At 41.0% G+C, this 24,486-nt stretch overlaps 1 protein-coding gene across 1 annotated transcript in view; it reads left to right on the top strand.

Moving 5' to 3' along the window:
• Positions 1–289: 289 nt before the first annotated feature.
• Positions 290–24,486, top strand: part of LOC111977337 (VPS10 domain-containing receptor SorCS3-like) — a 69,443-nt gene continuing 45,246 nt past the window's right edge. The window contains 1 exon segment of the mRNA XM_024006714.2: positions 290–1,145. Coding sequence (XP_023862482.1) covers positions 435–1,145 — 711 coding nt within the window. The 5' untranslated portion in view covers positions 290–434.

Consider the following 24,486-nt stretch of genomic DNA (forward strand, 5'->3'; position numbering starts at 1 on the left):
CGAAGAATTACGTACAGGCTACTGAGATTAATTATTTTGTCGGATGAACCAATAATGCACTGGAGGTAACTATTTCATATGGATTTGTCAAATAATGATACTGATACTATTTCCAATAGACAGATGTCGTTGCAAAATACATCAACAAGTTTAGATATTGCGTGCGTATTTAACGTTTTTCCTATTCWACACACCCCTCCACATATTCCACAATCACTTTTTGTCGGGCGCATTTGTCTGGTGCGCAGCGCCCGCCCAACTTGTTGTTCACTTTGACAAATTCCTGGACTTGAGCAGATCAGATAAAGCGACTCTGATCTTTGATTGTCGGACTAACGGTTACACAGTGAGTATTTCAAAAGTTGATAGAACATATTACCGACGTCGAAACGTATTTTATTTTTTAAATATTTGGCAACAGTGAGGTGAAAACCATGGTCATCTCAGGTTCAGTTTTGTGTTGGGCTATTTTGACTTGCGTTTTAAGCTCTTTTTACAATATGTTGACAGCATACGCTGAAATAAATTGGCCAGCGAGTTCCACAACGACGAACGTTTGGCTTAACCGTATTGATACATTGCCTTTGGAGCTGCGCACAAACCTAAAATCCGTATGGGTCAAAATCCCAAAGTATATCGTCAAGGAATCTGCCTTTTCCAGAGCTTTTAAAATGGAACCAATTGATGGAAAAGCGGCGGTTCCAAAAGGTGGAGGGAGATTGCCAAAGGACTTGAAAGGAGTTATTGGGAAAGTGTCACCTGATGCTATATCTTCTGGCAGAGATAAAACGGCGCCAAACCGTTCCAAGTATTTTACTGATGACAGAAAAAAGTCTGGCCGTTTTTTTGACGCAAATGACGGCACACTTGCTTTAAGTAACCGTACAATGACAAAGCGAAGTACAGCCTACGGCGAAWATTCGGACAGGAGTCAAATTGGAGGTCCTGGTGACGCATTTTCAGGCGACAAGCTTTTGGAGCCTTTTGGTGTTTATAGTCCGAGGACAGAATACCGACGAACTGGGGAGGACGCAAGAACTGGTCCGAGGCAAAGTGAGTCGCTTCTGGTCACCTCTACTTTCCCTCTATCCGGAGACTCTGCGCACAACCAGGCGATGGGGCACTGGGTTGGAGACAACAGCAGCGTGAGTTCAAATTGACGTTTATAATATACAAAAACACGTTTTTTCAAATGGTGTGCATTCTAAAGTAAATTTTAAACGCAACCTGCATGCATTTTACTAGATGTATCACCCGCGGTATATATCCAAAGTCTATCATTCAGTTGCGCATCATTACGCTCAGCTTTCTCACGGCGCGCAACAAAATGCATGCGTTTCTTGTCACTTCAACTCTGAGAGAGCGTGTCTCTGAATGATTTACAGACAAGATATTATTAATGTAAAACATGTCTGTCACAGAATTGAGGTTACTTAGCTTTATAGCTATTTAATTATTAGTGCATAATTATAGGAGAGGGATTAGAATCAACAAATGTGAGCGCTCCTTTTCGAGTGGACTGCATGGTTAGGCTATTTGTAAGCGTTGTCTGTGAAATATTGGTATTTTCATTCAAATGCAATTAAGAAAATGTGTTGCAAGCATACAGTGAAATATTACTCCATCCATATTTTACTACTTCCACAACTACAGCTTTGAATGTGCACTGTGCCTCATCCATACAGTAGACAATAACTATGTTTTTGTCACAGACATGACTCTTTTATCTGCACTCATTCCATTATGGCCCATGAAAAAAATATTTTCATAATGGATGAAATGATCACATTCTTAATCACAACAATCTGCACAGACAAAAACAAACAAAAAACAGCTCACCCAGGCTAGAGGCTGCCCAGGGTATACTCTGAAGAGGAGCATTTTCACCTTTTTACAATTAAGTCTTCCTTTGTCAATGGCATTTTATCCCACTGTTTTAGGTCCAACTGCCAACATCAGTAAGGTATGGCAATAGTAGCAGTAGAAGGTGTGTCTAATATGTAATAGGTTACTGCAGTATAATTGTAGTAGTCATTGATACTGTGGTCCAAACTGATCAGGGGTCTGTTGGAAACAATTTGTTGCTGAATGTTTTGCTTTCTGTAAGTTCATGCTCCAACGAGATCCACTGATGCTGATAGAGAGTATGTGTAGCACAGGTAGTTCAGTGAACTACACCTTGCCTGAGTAACTTTGCCAGAGAGCTGAAGACTCATGTTAGCTCTCAAGGATATTGCCTAGGCTTTAGCTCAGTGGGCTGACGTGATCTTGAGGCGCAAAGACAACCTGGGTTGGATACCTGATCGATTACATTATACATCACTGGAAGGCTACAATGAAGATCATGTTACTGTGTGAATGTACCCCCAAAATGGAAATAGTCTTATATTTGGTAATTGAATACATATACTTATTACTGTGTAATTATTCCTGTAAGTACAGTGCAACAAATATTGTATTTACTCATTGTTAAACGGCACTTGCTCTTTGCTTAGGGTTAGAGGTTGGGTAAGGGTAAGGGTAAGGGTTAGGAGTAAGGTTAGGGTTACTGTTGTAAGTACAATGTAAGTACAGTGTAACAACTAGTAATTACAATAGTTGTTATGCTGTACTTATAGGAATATGTGTACTCACACAGTATTAAGGGAACTGTAAAGTGCTAGCCTACCATTCCTATAACTATATTTTACTCCTCCAAACTACACTCGTATCTGCCTTTATTGTGAATGATTTGTGTGAAGGGACCATAATGCAACACATCACCATGGGTTCTCAGCACTTACTCAGCACTCTGAGATTCATTTGGCTTCACAAAGTGCATTGTATGTGACTGTCCAGTGAAAATCTCACTTTTAGAAGTTCGTAATCTTCTCTTAACTCATACCCAAATAATGTTGTTTACTCATCCTATAATCGTATATGTGGCCATAGCATAAATTGGAGAAAACCCCCCACCTCAAACAGACCGTTCATCCTTGTTTCTCAAACGTCAAATTTCGAAGTTGTTCCAAAATTCACATTTCGAAGTGTTTAAGGTGAAGTTCAGACATTAACGCAAGATTCTTAAGGTTAGGCATAAACTCTGAATGGTTAAGGTAAGGGTGAAGGTTTGGGATAGGCTATACACAAAAATATATAAAATAAAAAAATACTTTCCATTGCTTGATTTCAACTTGTAACCTTTTAAATCAGAGGCAAATGCTTATGCCCATCTGCAATCCCGTCCACAACGCCTTAGCAAAACCGAAACCTACTTGAAGCTAACAACACTCACTGTTGCCCCTAGTGGCCAGTTTCCACGTCATCTCCCAACGTCCTCAGACATGGATGGACGTCGCATACTGACTTGTATCACGGTTGACCTGGCTGATTTCCTCATAGAGATAGAGTATGATGTCATATTCCTGAGGAGAATGAACTGACACAGAAAATACGATTTTTAACATACCTAATTACAAAATGTTGGAATAAAAATGATTTATTTAATATTGTTAATAATTATAGGCCATATTTAATATAAATCTGGGGCAAATGCTGCACTTGTTTTGTTGCCTTGATAATTGATTCAACCCCTACTTACACATACACACACATGCATGCATAAACAGATACACACAAGTGCATATGTACACACACACACACACACATACACACACACACTATGCTGTGGACTTAATCAGAGAGCAGAAGCAGGCGGGAATCATATTTGACAAGCTTGCATGTGATGAATTACTCTAATAACTGTCACAGCATAGTAATGTTGAGGAGTATAGCCTGGTTGTGTTGTTATTATATATCTATTTATTTTCATTTGGTAGGAGATATTATATTATGTTACACTTGATTTTTTTCACTAAAATCTCTAAAGTTACTTTCATGTTTTAATCTGAGCGAGGTCGTGAAGCACTACTCAGCACATGCAGTGGTGTGACATTCATACATCCATTATTTCTCAGGTGCTTGGAATGCAGAGGACGTATCATTGAGTAAGGAATCCCCATACGCTATGGTTTTAGACATAGCAAGCATAGCTGTAAGGATTTGTGATAATGGAGTGCTGGCCTACAGCAAGCATTTKAAGTCTAATGCTTTTGCCAATCTTAATTGATGCCTGTTTAAAGATCATTAGAGTTGATTTTTGTGCCCAAGAAGGTTGGAATTGATTGTTGAAACCTCTCAAACTGGACATTCAAGGTTTATTTGCTCAATGTGGCTTTCACCAGATTTCTGTTTGGAGGAAATGGGGACTTCACAGAAAAGCTTTTCCTCACTCACCAAGACATAAACAATCAATTCAATCCATATGTGATTAGGAAAGACCAAGGTCTTTCTATAGCTAAGCCATATCTTTTTGGTTTGTTGTTTGCTACTAAGTGTTTAGAAAAATAAACAAATGTATGTCCTCTCAGAATTACAATCAATTAGCTAACTAAATGTATGCAGTCAAAATGTCACTGCAGGTGATTGATTAAAATGATTTCTTATGAATACGTTAATACATTCATCCTTAATCACAATAATAAAACATGTGTCACATATTGTTCTGTCATAAGTGTTTATCTTAGTGATTGCATAACTTGCTTTCACAGTCTGTCATTAATGTGTATCTGATTATTAAGGTATCATAAAATTAAAATCTCTGAAAAGTTAGAGGGGTAACTCAAAACAGCGACAGTAATCAGTGAGCATCACCAAATGTGTTCGGCTAATGAAAATACAGCATTTTCGAAATTAATTATTTTCTACTTCTTTTATTTTGCTATTCCAATCCGAAAAGGCAATTTACCAGTTTAACATCAAATCAAATTGAGATATTGGCACTGAATTGCCTGTGCTTGCCAGTGCAATGACATGGGTTGCAGTCTAGAGAGGACAACAGTGGCACAGTCACAGTCTTTCTTCTCCTGCTACRTGCCAGCTCTGTGTTGTTTGACAATCACTGCATCTCTTGCAGTTGTTGTCGATTATGAGATGTGGCTACAGTACAGGAATGATGTAGAGCACATCTTTCTCAGTGGCACTGCAGATCCAACCAGTGTGTTGTGTGTCAGGGCCCAATTAAATGAATGTGTTTACGTCAATGTCTAGACCCTATGAGCCATATTTTGTTTAATCATTCAATATATTCAGGCTCCCCACCCTATCTCGTCTTATAGGGAATCAGGTCATGACTGGCTTTTCTCACGATCAATTATTTTTTGGTTAGTGGAGATGTTGATGGCTGTAGGGTAAAGTGGATGATTGGAGTTTAATACCTCGCCATAAGATGGTTTATGTTAATGATTTATTTAATTGTTCAGTGTTTTCCCCGATATCAAATCAAATCACATTTATTAGTCGCGTACAAATATTTTACAGATATTATTGCATTCCACACTAAGATCCTCATACCAACGGTCAAGCATGGTGGTGGCCGTGTGATAGTTTGGGGATTCTTTGCTGCTTCAGGACCTGGATGACTTGCCTTAATAGAAGGAGCCATGAATTTTGCTCTGTATCAAATAATTCTACAGGAGAATGTCAGGCCTTCTGTCTGTGAGCTGAAGCGCAGCTGGGTCATGCAGCAAGACAATGATCCAAAACACACAATCAAGTCTACACATGAAAATMGTTAAAAAGCAACACATTTGAAGTTTTGTAATGGCCTAGTCAAAGTCCAGACCTAATCTCAATTGAGATTTTGTGGCAGGACTTGAAACAATTATTTCATGCTTGAAACCCCACAAATATCCCTGAGTTAAAGCAGTTCTGCATGCAAGAGTGGGGCAAAAGTCCTCCACGTCGATGTGAGACTGATCAACAACTACAGGAAGTATTTGGTTGCAGTCATTGCAGCTAAAGGTGGCACAACCAGTTATTGAGTGCAAGGGGGCAATTACTTTTTTCATACAGGGGAATTGGGTGTTAAATATCTTTGCTAATTGAATAAATTAAATATTTGTGACTCAGGTTCTCTTTATCTAATATTAGGTTTTGGTTGAAGATCTGATAACATTCAGTTTCAACAATATGCAAAAATAGAGAAAATCAGAAAGGGGGGAAATACTTTTTGATGGCACTGTACATATGAGGTGGGTAAAACAGTATGTAAACATTATTAAAGGGATCAGTGTTCAATGACTACGTAGATAGGGCAGCAGTCTCAAATGTGCAAGGTTTCAGTATCTCGGTCCAGATTTGATTCACATATACTTTCTCTGTCTTCTAGATGGTAGCGGGGTGAACAGCTGTCCGTCCTGTCTCCCTGTAGCTCTGTCTTAGGCGTCTCACAGTGCAGACATTGCAATTTATTGCCCTGGCCACATCTGCAGTCCTCATGCCTCCTTGCAGCATGCCTAAGGCACGTTCACGCAGATGAGCAGGGACCCTGGGCATCTTTCTTTTGGTGTTTTTCAAAGTCAGTTGAAAGGACTCTTTAGTGTCCTACGTTTTCATAACTGTGACCTTAATTGCCTACCGTCTGTAAGCTGTTAGTGTCTTAAAGACCGTTCCACAGGTGCATGTTCATTAATTGTTTATGGTTCATTGAACAAGCATGGGAAACAGTGTTTAAACCCTTTACAATGAAGATCTGTGAAGTTATTTAGACTTTTACGAATTATCTTTGAAAGACAGTGTCCTGAAAAAGGGACGTTTCTTTTTTTGCTGAGTTTATGTTGCGATTACCCTCTCTTAGATGCAGCAAAATGCTTTATGTCTCCTTCCTTTGATGCAAAGACAGTTTGACCTTGAAGGAAATGGAAAATGTGTTTTATTTTTTGACAGATGATGTCAATATAACATACTTTTTTTTTATCTCCTGCATAATGATATGTCTTTTATAGACCTCCTCCACACTTTGTTCTCCTGTTTTTCTAATCAACTCTGCCATTTCCTCAAAGATTGGGATATAATTATAGGGAGCTCTGACTGAGAATCTGACAAATAAAGAAAAAAATTGTTGCCTCTGTATMGATGGACTTAGAAACTGAACATTTAGAGCATCAGAATAGGATATACAGTTGAAATCGTAAGTTTACAAACACTGAGGTTGGAGACATTACAATTCGTTTTTCAACCACTCCACAATCCTCTTGTTAACAAACTATAGTTTTGGAAAGTCGGTTAGGACATCTACTTTGTGCATGACACAGGTAATTGTCCCAACAATTGTTAACAGACAGATTATTTCACTTATAACTCACTGTATCACAATTCCAGTGGGTCAGAAGTTTTACATACACTAAGTTGACTGTGCCTTTAAACAGCTTGGAAAATTCCAGAAAATTATGTCATCGCTTCTGATAGGCTAATTGACACATTTGAGTCAATTGGAGGTGTACCTGTGGATGTATTTCAAGGCCTACCTTCAAACTCAGTGCCTCTTTGCTTGACATCATTGGAAAATCAAAATAAATCAGCCAAGACCTCAGAAAAGAAATTGTAGACATCTACAGGTCTGGTTCATCCTTGGGAGCAATTTCCAAACGCCTGAAGGTACCATGTTCATCTGTACAAACAATAGTACGTAAGTATAAACACCATGGGACCACGCAGCCGTCATTCCACTCAGGAAGGAGAAGCGTTCTGTCTCCTAGAGATGAACATACTTTGGTGTGAAAAGTGTAAATCAATCCCAGAACAACAGCAAAGGACTTTTTGAAGAAAAAGTGGAGGGGGAAAAAAGCTGGAGGAAACAGGTACAAAAGTATCTATTACCACAGTAAAACGAGTCGTATATCGACATAGCCCGAAAGGCCGCTCAGCAAGGAAGAAGCCACTGCTCCAAAACCGCCATAAAAAAAGACAGACTACGGTTTGCAACTGCACATGGGGACAAAGATCTTACTTTTTTGAGAAATGTCCTCTGGTCTGATGAAAGAAAAATAGAACTTCTTGGCCATAATGACCATCATTATGTTTGGAGGAAAAAGGGGGAGGCTTGCAAGCCGAAGAACACCATCCCAACCCTGAAGTACGAGGGTGGCAGCATGTTGTGGGGGTGCTTTGCTGTTGTGGMGGTGCTTTGCTGCAGGAGGGGCTGGTGCACTTCACAAAATAGATGGCATCARGAGGCAGGGAAATTATGTGGATATATTGAAGCAACATCTCAAGACATCAGTCAGGAAGTTAAAGCTTGTTCGCAAATGGGTCTTCCAAATGGACAATGACCCCAAGTATACTTTCAAAGTTGTGGCAAAATGGCTTAAGGACAACCAAGTCAATGTATTGGAGTGGCCATCACAAAGCACTGACCTCAATCCTATAGAGAATTTGTGGGCAGAACTGGAAAAGCGTGTGCGAGCAAGGAGGCCTACAAACCTGACTCAGTTACACCAGCTCTGTCAGGAGGGATGGGCCAAAATTCATCCAACATATTGTGGGAGGCTTGTGGAAGGCTACCCGAAATACCCAAGTTAAATAATTTTTAGGCAATGCTACCAAATACTAATTGAGTGTATGTAAACTTCTGACCCACTGGGAATGTGATGAAATAAATAAATGCTGAAATAAATCATTATCTCTACTATTATTCTGACATTTCACATTCTTAAAATAATTTGTGATCCTGACTGACCTAAGACAGGGAATTTTACTAGGATTAAATGTCAGGAATTGTGAAAAACAGATTTTGTCTATGGAAACATCCGACTTTTACTGTTAATATACAGCACCAGTCAAAAGTTTGGACACACTTACTCATTCAAGGGTTTTTCTTTATTTTTACTATTTTRTACATTGTAGAGAAGTAGTGAAGACATCAAAACTATGAAATAACACATATGGAATAATGTATTAACCAAAAAAGTGTTAAACAAATCAAAATATATTTGATATTCTTCAATGTAGCCACCCTTTGCCTTGATGACAGCTTTGCACACTTTTGGCATTCTTTCAACCAGCTTCATGAGGTAGTCATGAGGTACTGTAGTCACCTGCATTTCAATTAACAGGTGTGCCTGGTTAAAAGTTATTTTGTGGAATTTCTTTCCTTCTAAATGCATTTGACCCAATCAGTTGTGTTGTGACAAGGTACGGGTAGTATACAGAAGATTTGGTAAAAGACGAAGTCCATATTTTTAGAAGAACAGCTCAAATAAACAAAGAGAAACAACAGTCCATCATTACTTTAAGACATGAAGATAAGTCAATCCAGAAAATTTGAAGAACTTGTGCAGTCGCAAAAACCATCAAGTGCTATGATGAAACTGGCTCTCATGAGGACCGCCACAGGAAAAGAAGACCCAGAGTTACCTCTGCTGCAGTTGATAATTCATTAGAGTTACCAGGCTCAGAAATTGCAACCCAAATAAATACTTTACAGCGTTCAAGTAACAGACACATATCAACATCAACTGTCAGAAGAMACTGCGTGAATCAGACCTTCATGGTTGAATTGCTGCAAAGAAACCACTACTAAAAGACACAAATAATAAGAAGAGACTTGCTTGGGCCAAGAAACACGAGCAATGGATATTAGACTGGTGGAAACCTTACCTTTGGTCTGATGAGTCCAAATTTGAGATTTTTGGTTCCAATCGCCGTGTCTTTGTGAGACGCAGAGTAGGTGAATGGATGCTCTTAACATGTGTGGTTCCCACCATGAAGCATGGAGGAGGAGGTGTGATGGTGTGGGGGTGTTTTAATGGTGACAATTCAAGGCACACTTGACCAGCATGGCTACCTCAGCATTCTGCAGCGATACGACATCCCATCTGGTTTGCACTTAGTGGGACTATAATTTATTTTTCAGCTGGACAATGACCCAACACTCCTCCAGGCTGTGTAAGGCTTATTTGTCCAAGAAGGAGTGCTGCATCAGATGACCTGGCCTCCACAAGCACCCGYCCTCAACTAAATTGAGATGGTTTGGGATGAGTTGGACTGCAGAGTGAAAGAAAAGCAGCCAACATATGCTAAGCATGTGTGGGAACTACTTCAAGACTGTTGGAAAAGCATTCCAGGTGAAGCTGGTTGAGAGAATGCTTATCGTGTGCAAAGCTGTCATCAAGGCAAAGGGTGCCTACTTTGAAGAATCTAAAATATATTTTGATTTCTTTAACACTTTTTTGGTTACTACGTGAACCCTTTGAATGAGTAGGTGTGTCCAAACTTTTAACTGGTACTGTATATAAATACATATGTATATGTCACGGATTCCCCTGGTACTGCTGCTCATTCCGTGCACCAGTTCCGGAGGTCTACGTCACCAGCCTCTAGGCTTCACTGAACTGTCTCATTACGCACACCTGATTCCAATTCCCCTGATTAGTAATTGTATATATTTGACCTCTGTTCACCGTTCTCTTGTCGGTTATTGTTCCCATGTCCGTTGGTCTGTGAGTGTCTGTGCTTTGTTATTTTGGCTTTCGTGCTGCGTGTATTGTGCACTTGTTATTATGGGTCTCATCCCGTGTATTGTTGTGTATTTGTGCATTTGCATTCACATTCGACAATATCATGCAACTTCGCACAGCCATTGAAGAGGACTGGGAAAACATTCCAKAGGCCACAATCAACAGCCTGATCAACTCTATGCAAAGGAGATGTGTCTCGCCTTGTTAGTCAAATGGTGGTTGCACCAGATACTGACTGGTTTTCTGATCCACTTCCCTACCTTTTTTAAAAGTTATTTGTGACCAARAGATGCATATCTGTATTCCCAGTCATGTGAAATCCATAAATTAGGGCCTAATGAATTTACAGTGCATTTAGACCCCTTGACTTTTTCCACATTTTGTTACATTACAGCCTTATTCTAAAATTGATTAAATTGTTTTTTCCCCCTCCCCATGATGACAAAGCAAAATCAGTTTTTTTTGTTGCAAATTAATAAACAAACTGAAGTATCACATTTACATAAGTATTCAGACCCTTTACTTTGTTGAAGCACCTTTGGGAGTGATTACAGCCTTGAGTCTTCTTGGTATGATGCTACAAGCTTGGCACACCTGTATTTGGGGAGTTTTCCCCATTCTTCTCCGCAGATCCTCTCAAGCTCTGTTAGGTTAGATGGGGAGTGTTGCTGCAGAGCTATTTCCAGGTCTCTCCAGAGATGTTCGATTGGGTTCAAGTCCGGGCTCTGGCTGGGCCACTGAAGGACATTCAGAGATTTGTACTGAAGCCACTCCTGCGTTGTCTTGGCTGCGTGCTTAGGGTTGTTGTTCTGTTGGAAGTGAACCTTCACCCCAGTCTGATGTTCCGAGCTCTCTGGAGCAGGTTTTCATCAAAGTTCTCTCTGTTCATTGCTTTGTTCATCTTTCCCTCGATCCTGACTAGTCTCCCAGTCCCTGCCGCTGAAAAACATTCCAACAGCATGATGCTGCCACCACCATGCTTCACCGTTGGGATGGTGCCAGGGTTCCTCCAGACGTGTCACTTGGCATTCAGGCCAAAGAGTTCAATCTTGGTTTCATCATACCAGAAAATCTTGTTTCTCATGGTCTGAGTCCTTTAGGGTTTCTTTTGGCAAACTCCAAGCGGGCTGTCTTGTGCCTTTTACTGAGGAGTGGCTTTCGTCTGGCCACTATATCATAAAGGCCTGATTGGTGGAGTGCTGCAGAGATGGTTGTCCTTCTGGAAGGTTCTCCCATCTCCACAGAGGAGCTCTGTCAGAGTGACCATCAGGTTCTTGGTCACCTACCTGACCAAAGCCCTTCTCCACCGATTGCTCAGTTTGGCCGGGTGACCAACTCGAAGAAGCGTCTTGGTGGTTCCAAATTTCTTCCATTTAAGAATGATGGAGGCCACTGTGTTTTTGGGGACCTTCAATGCTGCAGATATTTTTTGGTAGCCTTTCCCAGATCTGTGGTTCGACACTATCTTGTCTCGAAGCTCTACGGACAATTCCTTTGACCTCATGGCTTGGGTTTTGCTCTGACATGAACTGTCAACTTTGGGACCTTATATAGGCTGGTGTGTGCCTTTTCAAATCATGTTCAATCAATTGAATTTATCACAGTTCGACTCCAATCAATTTGTAGAAACATCTCAAGGATGATCAATGGAAACAGGATGTACCTGAGCTCAATTTCAAGTCTCATAGCAAAGGGTCTGAATACTTATGTAAATAAGGTATTTCTGTTTTTATTGCTAACATTTCTAAAAACCCTTTGTCTCTTATTCAGATGAGGAAAACATTTTATTTAATACATTTTAGAATAAGTCTGTAATATTACCATATATGGAAATAGGGAAGGGTTCTGAATATTTTCAGAAAGCACTGCATTTCAATTGACTGATATCCTTATATGAACTGTAACTCTTTGAAGTTGTTGCATGTTGCGTTTATATTTTTATTCAGTGCAAATAGGCTACCAGCTAAATGCTTGATATGCGTAGCTATAGATAGGCTAGTAGACAATGTAGGATAGACTTCGTTGTCTGCATAATGAAACATTCACCTAGTCAGCTATTGTTTTGACGGTGGACTGATTGTTTTATTTGGCATTAATAGATGGTTTGATACATCACAAACTTTCTATCCTAGCTGCGAGAACGCGATTGCGGCTAAGGTAGGCTATGGGCATATGCCTACAGGACGGTTGTATATATACTGTATATAAAAACATTTATTGGTTAATGAGTAGTTTGCTGTTGCATCAAAAATATATTTTACAATCTGCAATGTTTGAATTTCCTACTTTAATTACTAAACAAGTGAATACGTTATTGTTGCCAGCCAGCATTCTAAATAGCAGCATTGTGACACCATAGGCCTATAGCTTCGTGAAACGTAAATGTTAGGCTTAACATGAGAAAATAACGACCAAATAAAAATAAATATGTATCCATTTAAGCAAAGCTACTACAAGCGCTAGCACCACATAATCTGATAGCCTATTGATAGGAAGCTGCGTAGATGTTGCTATTTCAGAACCATGGACAGCGATCAGTAGTCCACTTCGTGAGTGGCTGTCACATTAGATATTTTTTTGGGGGGGTGGCAAACGCCGACTTTGTGGGGCCCCAGAGAAACTGCTCTACYCCAGTGTGGGTATCCCTTGAAATTGTATTTAAATCCTTAGGTTACTCTGTAAAGCACCAGTCCAACATAAGTGTCTGCAGTCTTCTATCCAGAGAAGGTTTGTATTTCAGTGTTCCACACTTCTCATACAAACTGGAGGTGATTCTGTCAAGATGAATGATCATATCGAACACCTATCTACACCATTAGAATGAAGTGATATTTGAGTATGTTCTTACAGTAWGTTCCAGTGGAAGATTGGAGGGATGTAGTTAGGAAGCATGACAAGTCTTATTCAACCCTAATGTTTCTAGTTTGAAATAAATAGCATTGGCCAAGTTGTCCTTCCTACCTCTGTTAAATTAAATAACCACTGGTGCAATCCATGTTTGACTGCTGCTTGGCCAACTCTGGCTACATGAGTTATTCTTGACTAAACCGCATCCCCAACCAACGAGAACACTTTGAATTTCAGAGTTTTCCGACCTCGACTGGAAACCTTGTGAACTGGTAGCATGGAGACGTGATTTTGTCAGAAGTGCGTGAGAGAGAGAAAGAGAAAAAWAGAGAGATGTCCAGCTGGTATCACAATGTATATCAAAATGAAATTATGTCTTGAACACCTCTGTTGCCTTGGAGTCTGTCCATTCAAGCATCTCCAAAGAATCAAAATGTCTGCATTGGAGAACAGCGCTTGTAATATAACTTTAATGTATCTATCTGCTCGTTGTGCCGTGGTGTTTCGCAAAAGATACAGGATTGGAATTCAATCAGGAACAAAATCAGGCACTCAGTCAATTCTAACAAAAAAACAAGAATAAAATGTTAAGATAAGGGATGACTGATCTTCAGAGTGGGAGCCATTCTGAAAATGATTGGTTGACTTTACTCGGGCAAGGCTCTCCCCACATCAATAAAACAGGAATAAATGCACTGCTTTTGGCCTTCCAGGGTCCTTCATTTCATGTACGCAAGTGAGTGATCATATGTATTAAATTGTATTTACCTAGAAGGCTCAACATAATTTTTGCTGCCATTCTTGTTTGTTTTGGGTATTTACATAAGTGCAATACTGCATCATAGACATTTTTGAATTTGCAATGTGCCTTCTGCAACATCAATAGCCAAGCATTACATATACAGTATGTTAGAGGTTCATTGCTGCTCGGTCCCCGGTCGCTGCAGTATTTGCATGTATAGTAGTTGTTCTCTATTAACATGAGCTGCAGTTGCTCTGGCTAACAATAATGAGAGAGATGTACGAACATTTTGTTTCCAATTATGTACCCGTGATGAATCCACTTAGGACAATTTTTATTCTTAGTCATCTGCCTGGGCAGCCTGCTGGCCCTGCGGTGGATTGCCGTTGACCTAATTCAGTGGGTCAGTGTTAGTTAACAGTCATGAAGCCAATGGGGAGAAACAAAAGACGTGGGCGACGCTCTCACAATTTAGACAACGTTGTCTTCGTTGTCTATGCTTAGCCTAAACCCACATCTTAGCCTGACACTTGTGTTAGGGTCAATTACAGTCAAATCAACAGATCATCTATAGAATTGTATGATTTGTTCTTTATAAGTCTAATGAAGGGTGAAATTAATAAAGTATGTTACAATGCCTCTGGCATCACTTAAGTTGTGAAAATGAAGGACAACCAATGCCTTTTGGTGTGATATGATATGGCTTCATTACAAAGCATTCCCTACAGGAAAGAGGTTTAATTACAGACAGATGTTATTTACCATACTAAGTATCAGGCTCCTTTGCCTCTGACCCATCATAACCAGCAACACACGAAGAAACGAATACTAGCCTACACTTTGGTGGGACTTTTTTCCTCCTCTCATTCTTTCAGAGGCAATTAGTTTGAACATCAGAGCCATTTAACTAAATCTGTATTCCAAATTACTTCTGACTGTGGTGTTGGTCCTTGCAGACAGTGCACATTTAGTTATGGAAATGGTTATCTTTCTCTTTGATTGATTGGTTAATTAACCTGGAATGGAGATAGTCCAAGCCGAGAAGAGTTGTTGTTTGATGGGTATATTGGGGTTTGGCATTGTTCTCTAATTCTTGTGTGGCTTTTTTGGTTTAATGACTCATTCTATGGGTCCCACAAGGTTAATGTGTTTAAACTCACTGTAATTTAGCTTTCTTTCAGTCTCCATTTTTAATTTATGATGTAATGGCACATTGTTGCTCCTCTCTTGATATTTATCTAATGCTCTCGCTCCGTCTCTCCCTCCCTCTCTTTCTACCCCCCCTCTCTCGTTCTCTTTCTCTTTCATGGGCATTAATATGGAGTTMGACCCCCCATTGCTGCTACAACAGCTTTCACTCTTCCAGGAAGGCTTTCCACTAGATGTTAAAACATTGCTGCAGGGACTTGCTTCCATTCAGCCACAAGAGCATCAGTGAGGATTTGCACTGATGTTGGGCAATAGGCCTGGCTCACAGTCGGCGTTCCAATTCATCCCCAAGGTGTTCGACGAGTTTGAGGTCAGGGCCCTGTGCAGGCCAGTCAAGTTCTTCCACACCAATCACGACAAACCATTTCTGTATGGACCTCGCTTTTGGCATGGGGGCTTTGTCATGCTGAAACAGGAAAGGGCCTTCCCCAAACTGTTGCCACAATGTTGGAAGCACAGAATCATTTAGAACGGTTATTCCCAAACTGGGGTGTGTCATGCCGTCAGGGGTACGCTAATTAAAAATGTGATTCACATTTTCAAACAGTCCACTTAGATTTTCCAAAGGGGCTATACATTTGGGTGATGTTTTATTCTTTCCTGAGTATCCTCGTTTCACTGCCAAAAATATAATGAAACCATCTAGTGTTCAGCGAAATAACAACACAATGTAAAATAATTAACATCCAATCACATTAACCGTTGCTCTCTCGTGGGAATTCCACTAACGGTCCATATGTAGCCAAACGTAGCTGCTGCTCATTCCGTTTGCTCTAAAATGTATGAATGGTTAAAAAAAGGAAGGCCCGTGTCCAGCTCTACTGGTAGTACTGCTACTACCAGCAGTGCTACACCTGCACCTGTCGATGACACAAGTTGTACTGCTTCCACGAGCAGATCCAGTGCCAGCGTCAGTAATTCTACATTTGTTGCTAGCTTAGCTAGCATGGACACTGACAGTTGTGAATCTGATGCAGCCGAAGAGCTACTGCCCCCTTACGAAAGCACCGAACAACAGACAGGGACATTGGACCATCATAGAGGCGCAAATATGATGAGAACTACATTGATTTGGGGTTCACTTATATGGTGAGTAGTGCCCTTCCTCAGCCACAGTGTGTTTATATGTGCAAAAGTTCTCACAACTCGATGAAACCTTCAGTCTTGCGCAGACATTTAGAAACAGGCCAATTAGAAAAATAAGCCACAAGTTTTTTGAGCAAGAATTAGGACGACTTTCGAGTAGTAAGACATGTTTAAAAGCAACAGATACCATTAATAAGGGGCTAGAAGCGTCTTATATGGTGAGCTATCGAGTGGCTAGGACAGGCAAGCCCCATACTATTGTGGAGGACTTAATTKTTTCTATTGCCACGGATATGTCTGGGACAATGCTGGGGGAAAAGGCCCCAAAAAACTATACAGACAATGCCTTCATCAAACAACACTCTTTCACGACGCATCAGTGACATGGCAGGAGATGTTTTGAAACAATTACTGCTTTGCATATAAGCCAGTGTCGTGACGTTGTATTAGTTAATGTGACGACTGTTGCTCATCGAATGATTACAAGTTTCTAATTACGTGATTAACTGAATCAAGCAATTATTAACTCATTAACCTGGGGCACCATGGGAAAACTAGTTTTTATTGAGTTTCTATTTCCCAAATTAACTCAAAGAATATCAGAATATCGATTTTACCACAGCCGCTAATTAACCAGTTGCCTCTAACAATCTTGTTCTGAACGTCGTATAGCCCGTGATTCTGCACGGACCCGGGTCTCACTAATGAATTCGTACCACACCAATCTTAGTTGAATGTTTATTTACTAAAAAGCTAAAATGATGATAAAAGATACAAATACACAAAAACACATTCTAGGCTATTGATTAGAACTTAGTATAACGGGCCAACACACTATGGCGCGTGTTACCCAAAATGGGGATTTAAAAGAGAGAGAAAGAGAGAAAGMACACGAGAGGAATATACATTTGGGTGAAATTGTCAGCTATGCTCATTCTAACCCTTGCCCCAAACTGCCGCTGTTATGAGTCAGAATATAATGATGTAATTACTTGTGGAAGGTCTCCGTGGATTTTCCCGCGTGTACCGTTCAGGCTGCCCAATGACGCACTTCTCCTGCACACCTCTCTAGGTGTCCTCACGATGTCCGTGTCCTTTGGCTTACTGGCCTGTTCCCTTGTCCTTGCTCTGGAAGGGGTCTTCGGAGGACAGATAGATCTGTAGCTCAGAGCTCACAGCGTAAAGATGAAAGAGTGTAGATACCACYATTCGATGGGGAGTGGAGGCTAGGTGGTTCGGCTTGAATTCACCCACTTTAGACACCGCTACTCATCCGTAGCTTGGGTAGAAAAAGATTTCTTTGTCTTCAAACTTGTTGCGTTTTGGGTTCCTTGACCTTTTAGACCTTTGGCTGCAGCTCGGTTCACTTAGTCTAATCTGTTTATTCTGCACTCACAGGTTTTATACCCTCGGGTCAGAAGTGGGCGTAACCGCCTTCAGGGCAATTCTCTGGGCGTACCAAGTTTAAGGGGCAAGGTATAGATTTGACTCAAATCCAATTTTAGACAACTAACTTCACATTTCATCTTTACCGAAACATTCTCTTTGATTTGGACATTTTCCACACAACGTACAATGTATAAACATCAAGCATATACGAGGAAAACTCTTAACGTTACAATGTTTTCATAATAACGTAATCTATTAACCTTTAATAACAAAACAAAAATGACATACATTTTCATATTCCATCTATCGTCATGACCACCATTGTAGTTGACGGAAACCATTGTTCCAAAGTCCCTTTATTGCATGTTTACAGTTCTGAGGCTGGTTCTCCATAGTGAGAGGGACAAAGGAATGTTGTCTGTGGCCTCAGAATTACCATGGGTGTGAGGGGTCATAAAACCCCCACATCTTCAGTCCCCTAGATTTCTCCTCCTCTGTTGGGGTTGAGAGATAATCTGTAGGGTTGTGGTCTCCTGTAACCTGACCTGATCAGGACAGTAATGACACCAGTGAATTCTATGCGTTACAGCAGGATGAGTCAACAGACGTGGCGGGCCTGGCACAGCTCCTGGTATATGTCTGTTACGTTCATGGGGGGTCAATTAAGGAAGACATCCTCTTCTGAAAACCAGGACAACAGGAGAGGATATTTTTTAAAGTACTGGACAGGTTTCTGACATCAAATGGACATTGGTGGTCAAGATGTGTTGGTATCTGTACTGATGGCGCAAAAGCAATGACAGGGAGACATAGTAGAGTGGTAAACGCGCGTACAAGCAGTTGCTCCCGATGCCATTTGGGTACACTGCAGCATCCACTGAGAGGCTGTTGCTGCCAAGGGAATGCCTGACAGCTTGAAATATGTTTTGGACACTACAGTGAAAATGGTTAACTTTGTTAAAGCAAGGCCCCCGAACTCATGTATTTTCTTCATTATGCAATGATATGGGCAGTGACCATGTAACGCTTTTACAACATACAGAAATGTGCTGGTTATCAAGGGGCAAAGTATTGAGAAAAATAAAATAAAATTGAGAGACAAGCTTAGTTTTCTTTACTGACCATCATTTTCACTTGTCTGAGCGCTTGCATGACTAGTTTCTCACACGACTGGTTTATCTGGGTGATGTTTTTTCTCTGCTGAATGATCTGAATCTCGGATTACAGGGACTCTCCGCAACTATATTCAATATGCGAAACAAAATTGAGGCTATGATTAAGAAGTTGGAGCTCTTCTCTGTTTGCATTAACAAGGACAACACACCGATCTTTCCATCATTGTATGATTTTTAGTGCGGCAGGGTAGCCTAGTGGTTAGAGCATTGGACTAGTAACCYAAAGGTTGCAAGTTCAAATCCCCCAGCTGACTAGGTAGAAATCTGTCGTTCTGCCCCTGAACAGGCAGTTAACCCCCTGTTCCTAGGCCGTCATTGAAAATAAGAATTTGTTCTTAACTGACTTGCCTAGTTAAATAAAGGTAAAAAAATGTCAAATGTGATATAGCGTAGCACCTGAGTGAGCTGGGTGCGCAATTAAGCAGGTACTTTCTTGAGACAGACGACACAAACTGGATTTGTTATCCCTTTCATGCCCTTCCTCCAGTCCACTTACCGATATCTAAACAAGAGCCTCATAGAAATTGCAACAAGCGGTTCTATGAAAATGTAATCAGAAGCCACTACCGGATTTCTGGAAAGGGCTGCGCTCAGGCAAATCGCTGTTAAGACACTGATGCCGGTGTAATGCTCATTCCTTCGACGATTAACACAAATCCGACCATCAACCCTGGTGAGACAAAACCTTGACTCGTCAGTGAAGAGCACTTTTTGCCAGTCCTGTCTGGTCCAGCGACGGTGGGTTTGTGTCCATAGGTGACGTTGTTGCCGGTGATGTCTGGTGAGGACCTGCCTTACAACAGGCCTACAAGCCCTCAGTCCAGCCTCTCTCAGCCTATTGCGGACAGTCAGCACTGATGGAGAGATTGTGCGTTCCTGGTGTAACTCTGGCTGTTGTTGTTGCCATCCTGTACCTGTTCCACATGATGTACTAATCCTGTGCAGGTGTTACACGTGGTCTGCCACTGCSAGGACGATCAGCTGTCCATCCTGTCTCCCTGTAGCGCTGTTTTAGGCYTCTCACAGTACGGACATTGCAATTTATGGCCCTGGCCACATCTGCAGTCCTCATGCCTCCTTGCAGCATGCCTAAGGCACGTTCACGCAGATGAGCAGGGACCCTGGGCATCTTTCTTTTGGTNCACATCTGCAGTCCTCATGCCTCCTTGCAGCATGCCTAAGGCACGTTCACGCAGATGAGCAGGGACCCTGGGCATCTTTCTTTTGGTGTTTTTCAGAGTCAGTAGAAAGGTTTCTTTAGTGTCCTTAGTTTTCATAACTGTGACCTTAATTGCCTACCGTCTGTAAGCTGTTGGTGTCTTAATGACCGTTCCCCAGGAAACAGGGAAACAGTGTTTAAACCCTTACAAGTAAGATCTGTGAAGTTATTTGGACTTTTACAAATTATCTTTGAAAGACAGTGTCCTGAAAAAGGGACTTTTCTTTTTTTTGCTGAGTTTAGAACACCTTGCACTGTGGACATTCCAGTCTGTAGATGACACGAGTGGTTTTGCAGTTAATGAAATGCTTGACGTGATACTCCATTTTAAAAGCTGTGTCAACAAAATACTTTTTACGTGCATTATTTCTGCAATGGTTGCACTGGTTGCATTTGAAAGAGCCATTGGGTTTGTGGTCTCGCCAAGTTTTGAGTCACCAGGAAGATAGCTGTGGACTAGTTTGTCATTTAGGGTTGGACATCTCTTAAAGCTTATGACTGGTGGCTCTGGGAAGACTTGGCGTAGTAACGTATCACTTTGGATGATTCCCCAATTATTTAAAATTATTATTTTAAGGTATTGGTGGAAGGAAATAGGTTCATCTTCTGAGCCGGACCAGAACAGGCAAACATCAATATAGCGTCCCCACCATATGATCCGGTCAAAGAACTGGTTATTAGAAGGATCCAAAATTAAATAATTTTTCCCATTTACCCAAGTACTAACCAGCGTAGGAAGGGCTGTAGCATGCTCCCATGGCACGTCCTTTGACTTGTTTAAAAATATGGTCCTGAAAGAAAAAAGATGTTATTATTAAGAGTCCATTCAGTCAGTGAGACAATTAATTCTGTAGGAGGCATCTCAGTCTCAGGCTGGGGTATTCAAYAAATGGTGCATAGCTGCCAAACCTTGTTCATGCTCAATGGTGGTGTATAGAGACTCCACATCCATGGTGACTAAAAAGGTACCTATATTGTTCAATTCCTTCATTTTGTTCAACACATCTGTGGTATCTTGAAGATAGGCTGGGAGTGACGGCAGAAAAGGCTTAATAAAGATTGGTTCTGTCAGACTTTCATTACCACTAATGACTGGTCTGCCTGGGGGGGGGTTTCAAGATTCTTGTGGACTTTTGGAAGAAGATAAAAAGAAGACATACGCGGACTGCCATTGAAAATAAATGTGAACTTATTGTCTGAAATGTAGCCATTCTCCTTAGCTTCTGTGAGGATCCCTTTCAATTCAGTTTTTAGGTCCTCTGTTGGATTGAAGGTTAGAGATTGGTAGAATTCATTATTGTCTAATTGATGGTAGGCTTCTGTCACATACAGTGGGGCAAAAAAGTATTTAGTCAGCCACCAATTGTGCAAGTTCTCCCACTTAAAAACATGAGAGGCCTGTAATTTTCATCATAGGTACACTTCAACTATGACAGACAAAATGAGAAAAAAAAATCCAGAAAATCACATTGTAGGATTTTTAATGAATTTATTTGCAAATTATGGTGGAAAATAAGTATTTAGTCACCTACAAACAAGCAAGATTTCTGGCTCTCACAGACCTGTAATTTCTTCTTTAAGAGGCTCCTCTGTCCTCCACTTGTTACCTGTATTAATGGCACCTGTTTGAACTTGTTATCAGTATAAAAGACACCTGTCCACAACCTCAAACAGTCACACTCCAAACTCCACTATGGCCAAGACCAAAGAGCTGTCAKAGGACACCAGAAACAAAATTGCAAAGGACAGTCCTTTAGACAAGACCTTTACACAATCATCAGAAAGGGGTTCTCCAGAAATGTTGCTCACAGCCTTGGTCTGGTCCTGCTCGTGTGGTTGAGACAAGACCTTTACACAATCATCAGAAAGGGGTTCTCCAGAAATGTTGCTCACAGCCTTGGTCTGGTCCTGCTCGTGTGGTTGAATAGTCTTGATTTCTTCCTCCCCCTCCGTTTTGGCCTCTTCTGCGTCCTCTCCCTCTCTTGTTGAGGAATCTGCGTGACTCCTCTTCCTGGTCTAAAAAATCTTGGGAGGAGCTGGCCTGTGAGTGTCTGGGGTGATCCTCATCATCACTGCTTGTAAAGTTGAAAGAAACAGATCAAGGGATCCTCCTCTGCAGATGTGATTCTGAATTCATGCGGGTTGGTTTTCTCCAGGCAAAGACCTTGCCATCTCTATAGTCTACTTCATCTCTTCTAAATTGTCTTAGCTTGTCTTGCTTCAATGTCAGAGTGAATGTGTCTACTTTCTCTTTCAAGATCTCATCACATTGTGCTTCGTTAGAATTGTCACTGTTCTGTGATTTTCCTTTATACTTCTTCAATTTCTGTTTCGACTACTTATCTGTCTTTTTTAGATTATTATATTAGAAGTAGCATTAGGTCAAAAGAACACTTGTTGAGAATAGCCTCCCATTTATCTCTCAATTCAGTTTTACCTTGTGCTCCATTAGCTGGAAAATTCATAATACAGAGTCCTCTGGGGATTTGGTCTTTCCTCCAATAGTCAGACAAGGTGATAGAATTGAGGTCAAGTTTGGTGTCTACTGCCCTCTTCAATTCAAACCACAGGTTTTCAATGGAGTTCAAGTCCGGAGACAAAATGTTGGCTTTGTGGTCAATTAACCATTTCTTTGTAGTATTTGATGTGTGCTTGCCACTTCCAGCAATCCTTCCTCACCACTGGTGTGAGTGGCCAAAAAGCTATATTTTCAAGTCCTCCAACAATTGTAAACGCCTGGACTTTGCTAAACTGCATTGGCACTTGGATTGGAACCTGTGCTATGGTCAGATGACATTAAAATAAAGCTCTTTGGCCAAGCACACTAGTGGTGAGTTTGGCGTCAAAATAAGGATGGATAAGCAGATAAGAACCCCATACCTACTGTAAAATATGGGGATGGATCTTTGATGTTATGGAGCTATTTCGCATCCATTGGTCCTAGAGCCCTTGTTAAGGTCAACGTCATCATGACCTTTACCCAGTACCTGGACATTTTAGCAAAAAAACTGGTTGCCTCTGCTAGGAGGCTGAAATTTGTCCGTAAGAGGATCTTCTAGCAAGACAATAATCCCAAGCACAAACAAATGGTTAATTGACCACAAAATCAGGATTTGCAATGCTATCTCCGTCTCCAGCCCATTATCAGCCTCAAAACATCATCCTGTCACGCTTATCTCAACTGGCCATGCTCCCAGTAGGCTCTGCGATCCCAATGGGAAAAAATGAGCATCAACCAATTGACACTTAACGTAAACTCACCCCATTCCGTACAAATGTGCGTAACCGCGACATTCAAACGAGGCTACAAAGAAAACTAATGGGACTGTAGCGACTGTGTTGACTTCAAAATCGGGGGTGTGAACTAGGTTTCTATTCAAGCGTTGATCGACATGGTAATGGCTCTATAGTATACAGTTGAAAAAACTGACCCTCCGTTACATCTTGACGTGTCATGTCGTAACGTACAGCACGCATAAAGCAACTATTTCTGTCTTACAATCTCTCACCACCAGGTGTAGCACTTCTCTCATCGTTTAAAAACAGGAAATGGACAGTGACGGGGGTAAGGGGGGGATACCTAGTCATTTTTTTTCGTCATCATTGCATGCGATCATCATTCTCAAAGCCGCTGTTTACTTCTAAGATCACTTTAGCACCGCCCTAAAAACCCGATTCAAATTCGACACAAACCTTCAAATAGGTATGTAATGACACATTATATTAACTCTTTATAGTGTTTTATTTACARTTTAGAGGCGATAAGGTGATAAGTTGYACAGATCGAGTGAAAAAAGCAATTTTCCCACATGGCATCTGTCCTTCTCACTATTACGCATTAGTTTCGCTTCCCCACCCGCCATTTTTAAAAACACCCGAATGAGCTCATTGCCTTCTTGAATTATGCAGAAACGGGCAGCGTGAAGGTCTCGGCATGAATTCTGTTGGAAAGGGGGGAAATTGTGCTTTACAATGGTATTGAAATTACAGTTGATCTGGAAGTATTACGTTTTTGGGGCGCTAAAATAAGGTCAATTGTACGGACCAAGGCGATGTACGAGTTTACGTTATATCAATAAATTGCTTTCAGTGGAAAAAGATGAGTGCCATAGGGATAACGCTTATGTTTCATTTAACCTTTTATTTTCTATGCAAGTCAGTTAAGAACAAATTCTTATTTACAATGAAGGCCTACCCGYCCAAACCCTAACGACGCTGGGCAATTGTGCGCCGCCCTATGGGTCTCCCAATCACAGCCGGTTGTGATACTGCCTGGAATCAAACCAGGGTCTGTAGTGACGCCTCTAGCACTGAGATGCAGTGCCTTAGACCGCTGCACCACTCGGGAGCCCATATGTCAATACATTGCATTCCATGGTAAAAGATGAATGCCACAGGATGGTGTCATGAGAATTTTGTTCTCAATGTTCATAAACTGAACTTCAATTAAAAAACGAGAGCTCTGCTTATTATTTCCTGTAC

Source organism: Salvelinus sp. IW2-2015, linkage group LG18 (genome assembly GCF_002910315.2).
Source record: "Salvelinus sp. IW2-2015 linkage group LG18, ASM291031v2, whole genome shotgun sequence".
NCBI classification, from domain to species: domain Eukaryota; kingdom Metazoa; phylum Chordata; class Actinopteri; order Salmoniformes; family Salmonidae; genus Salvelinus; species Salvelinus sp. IW2-2015.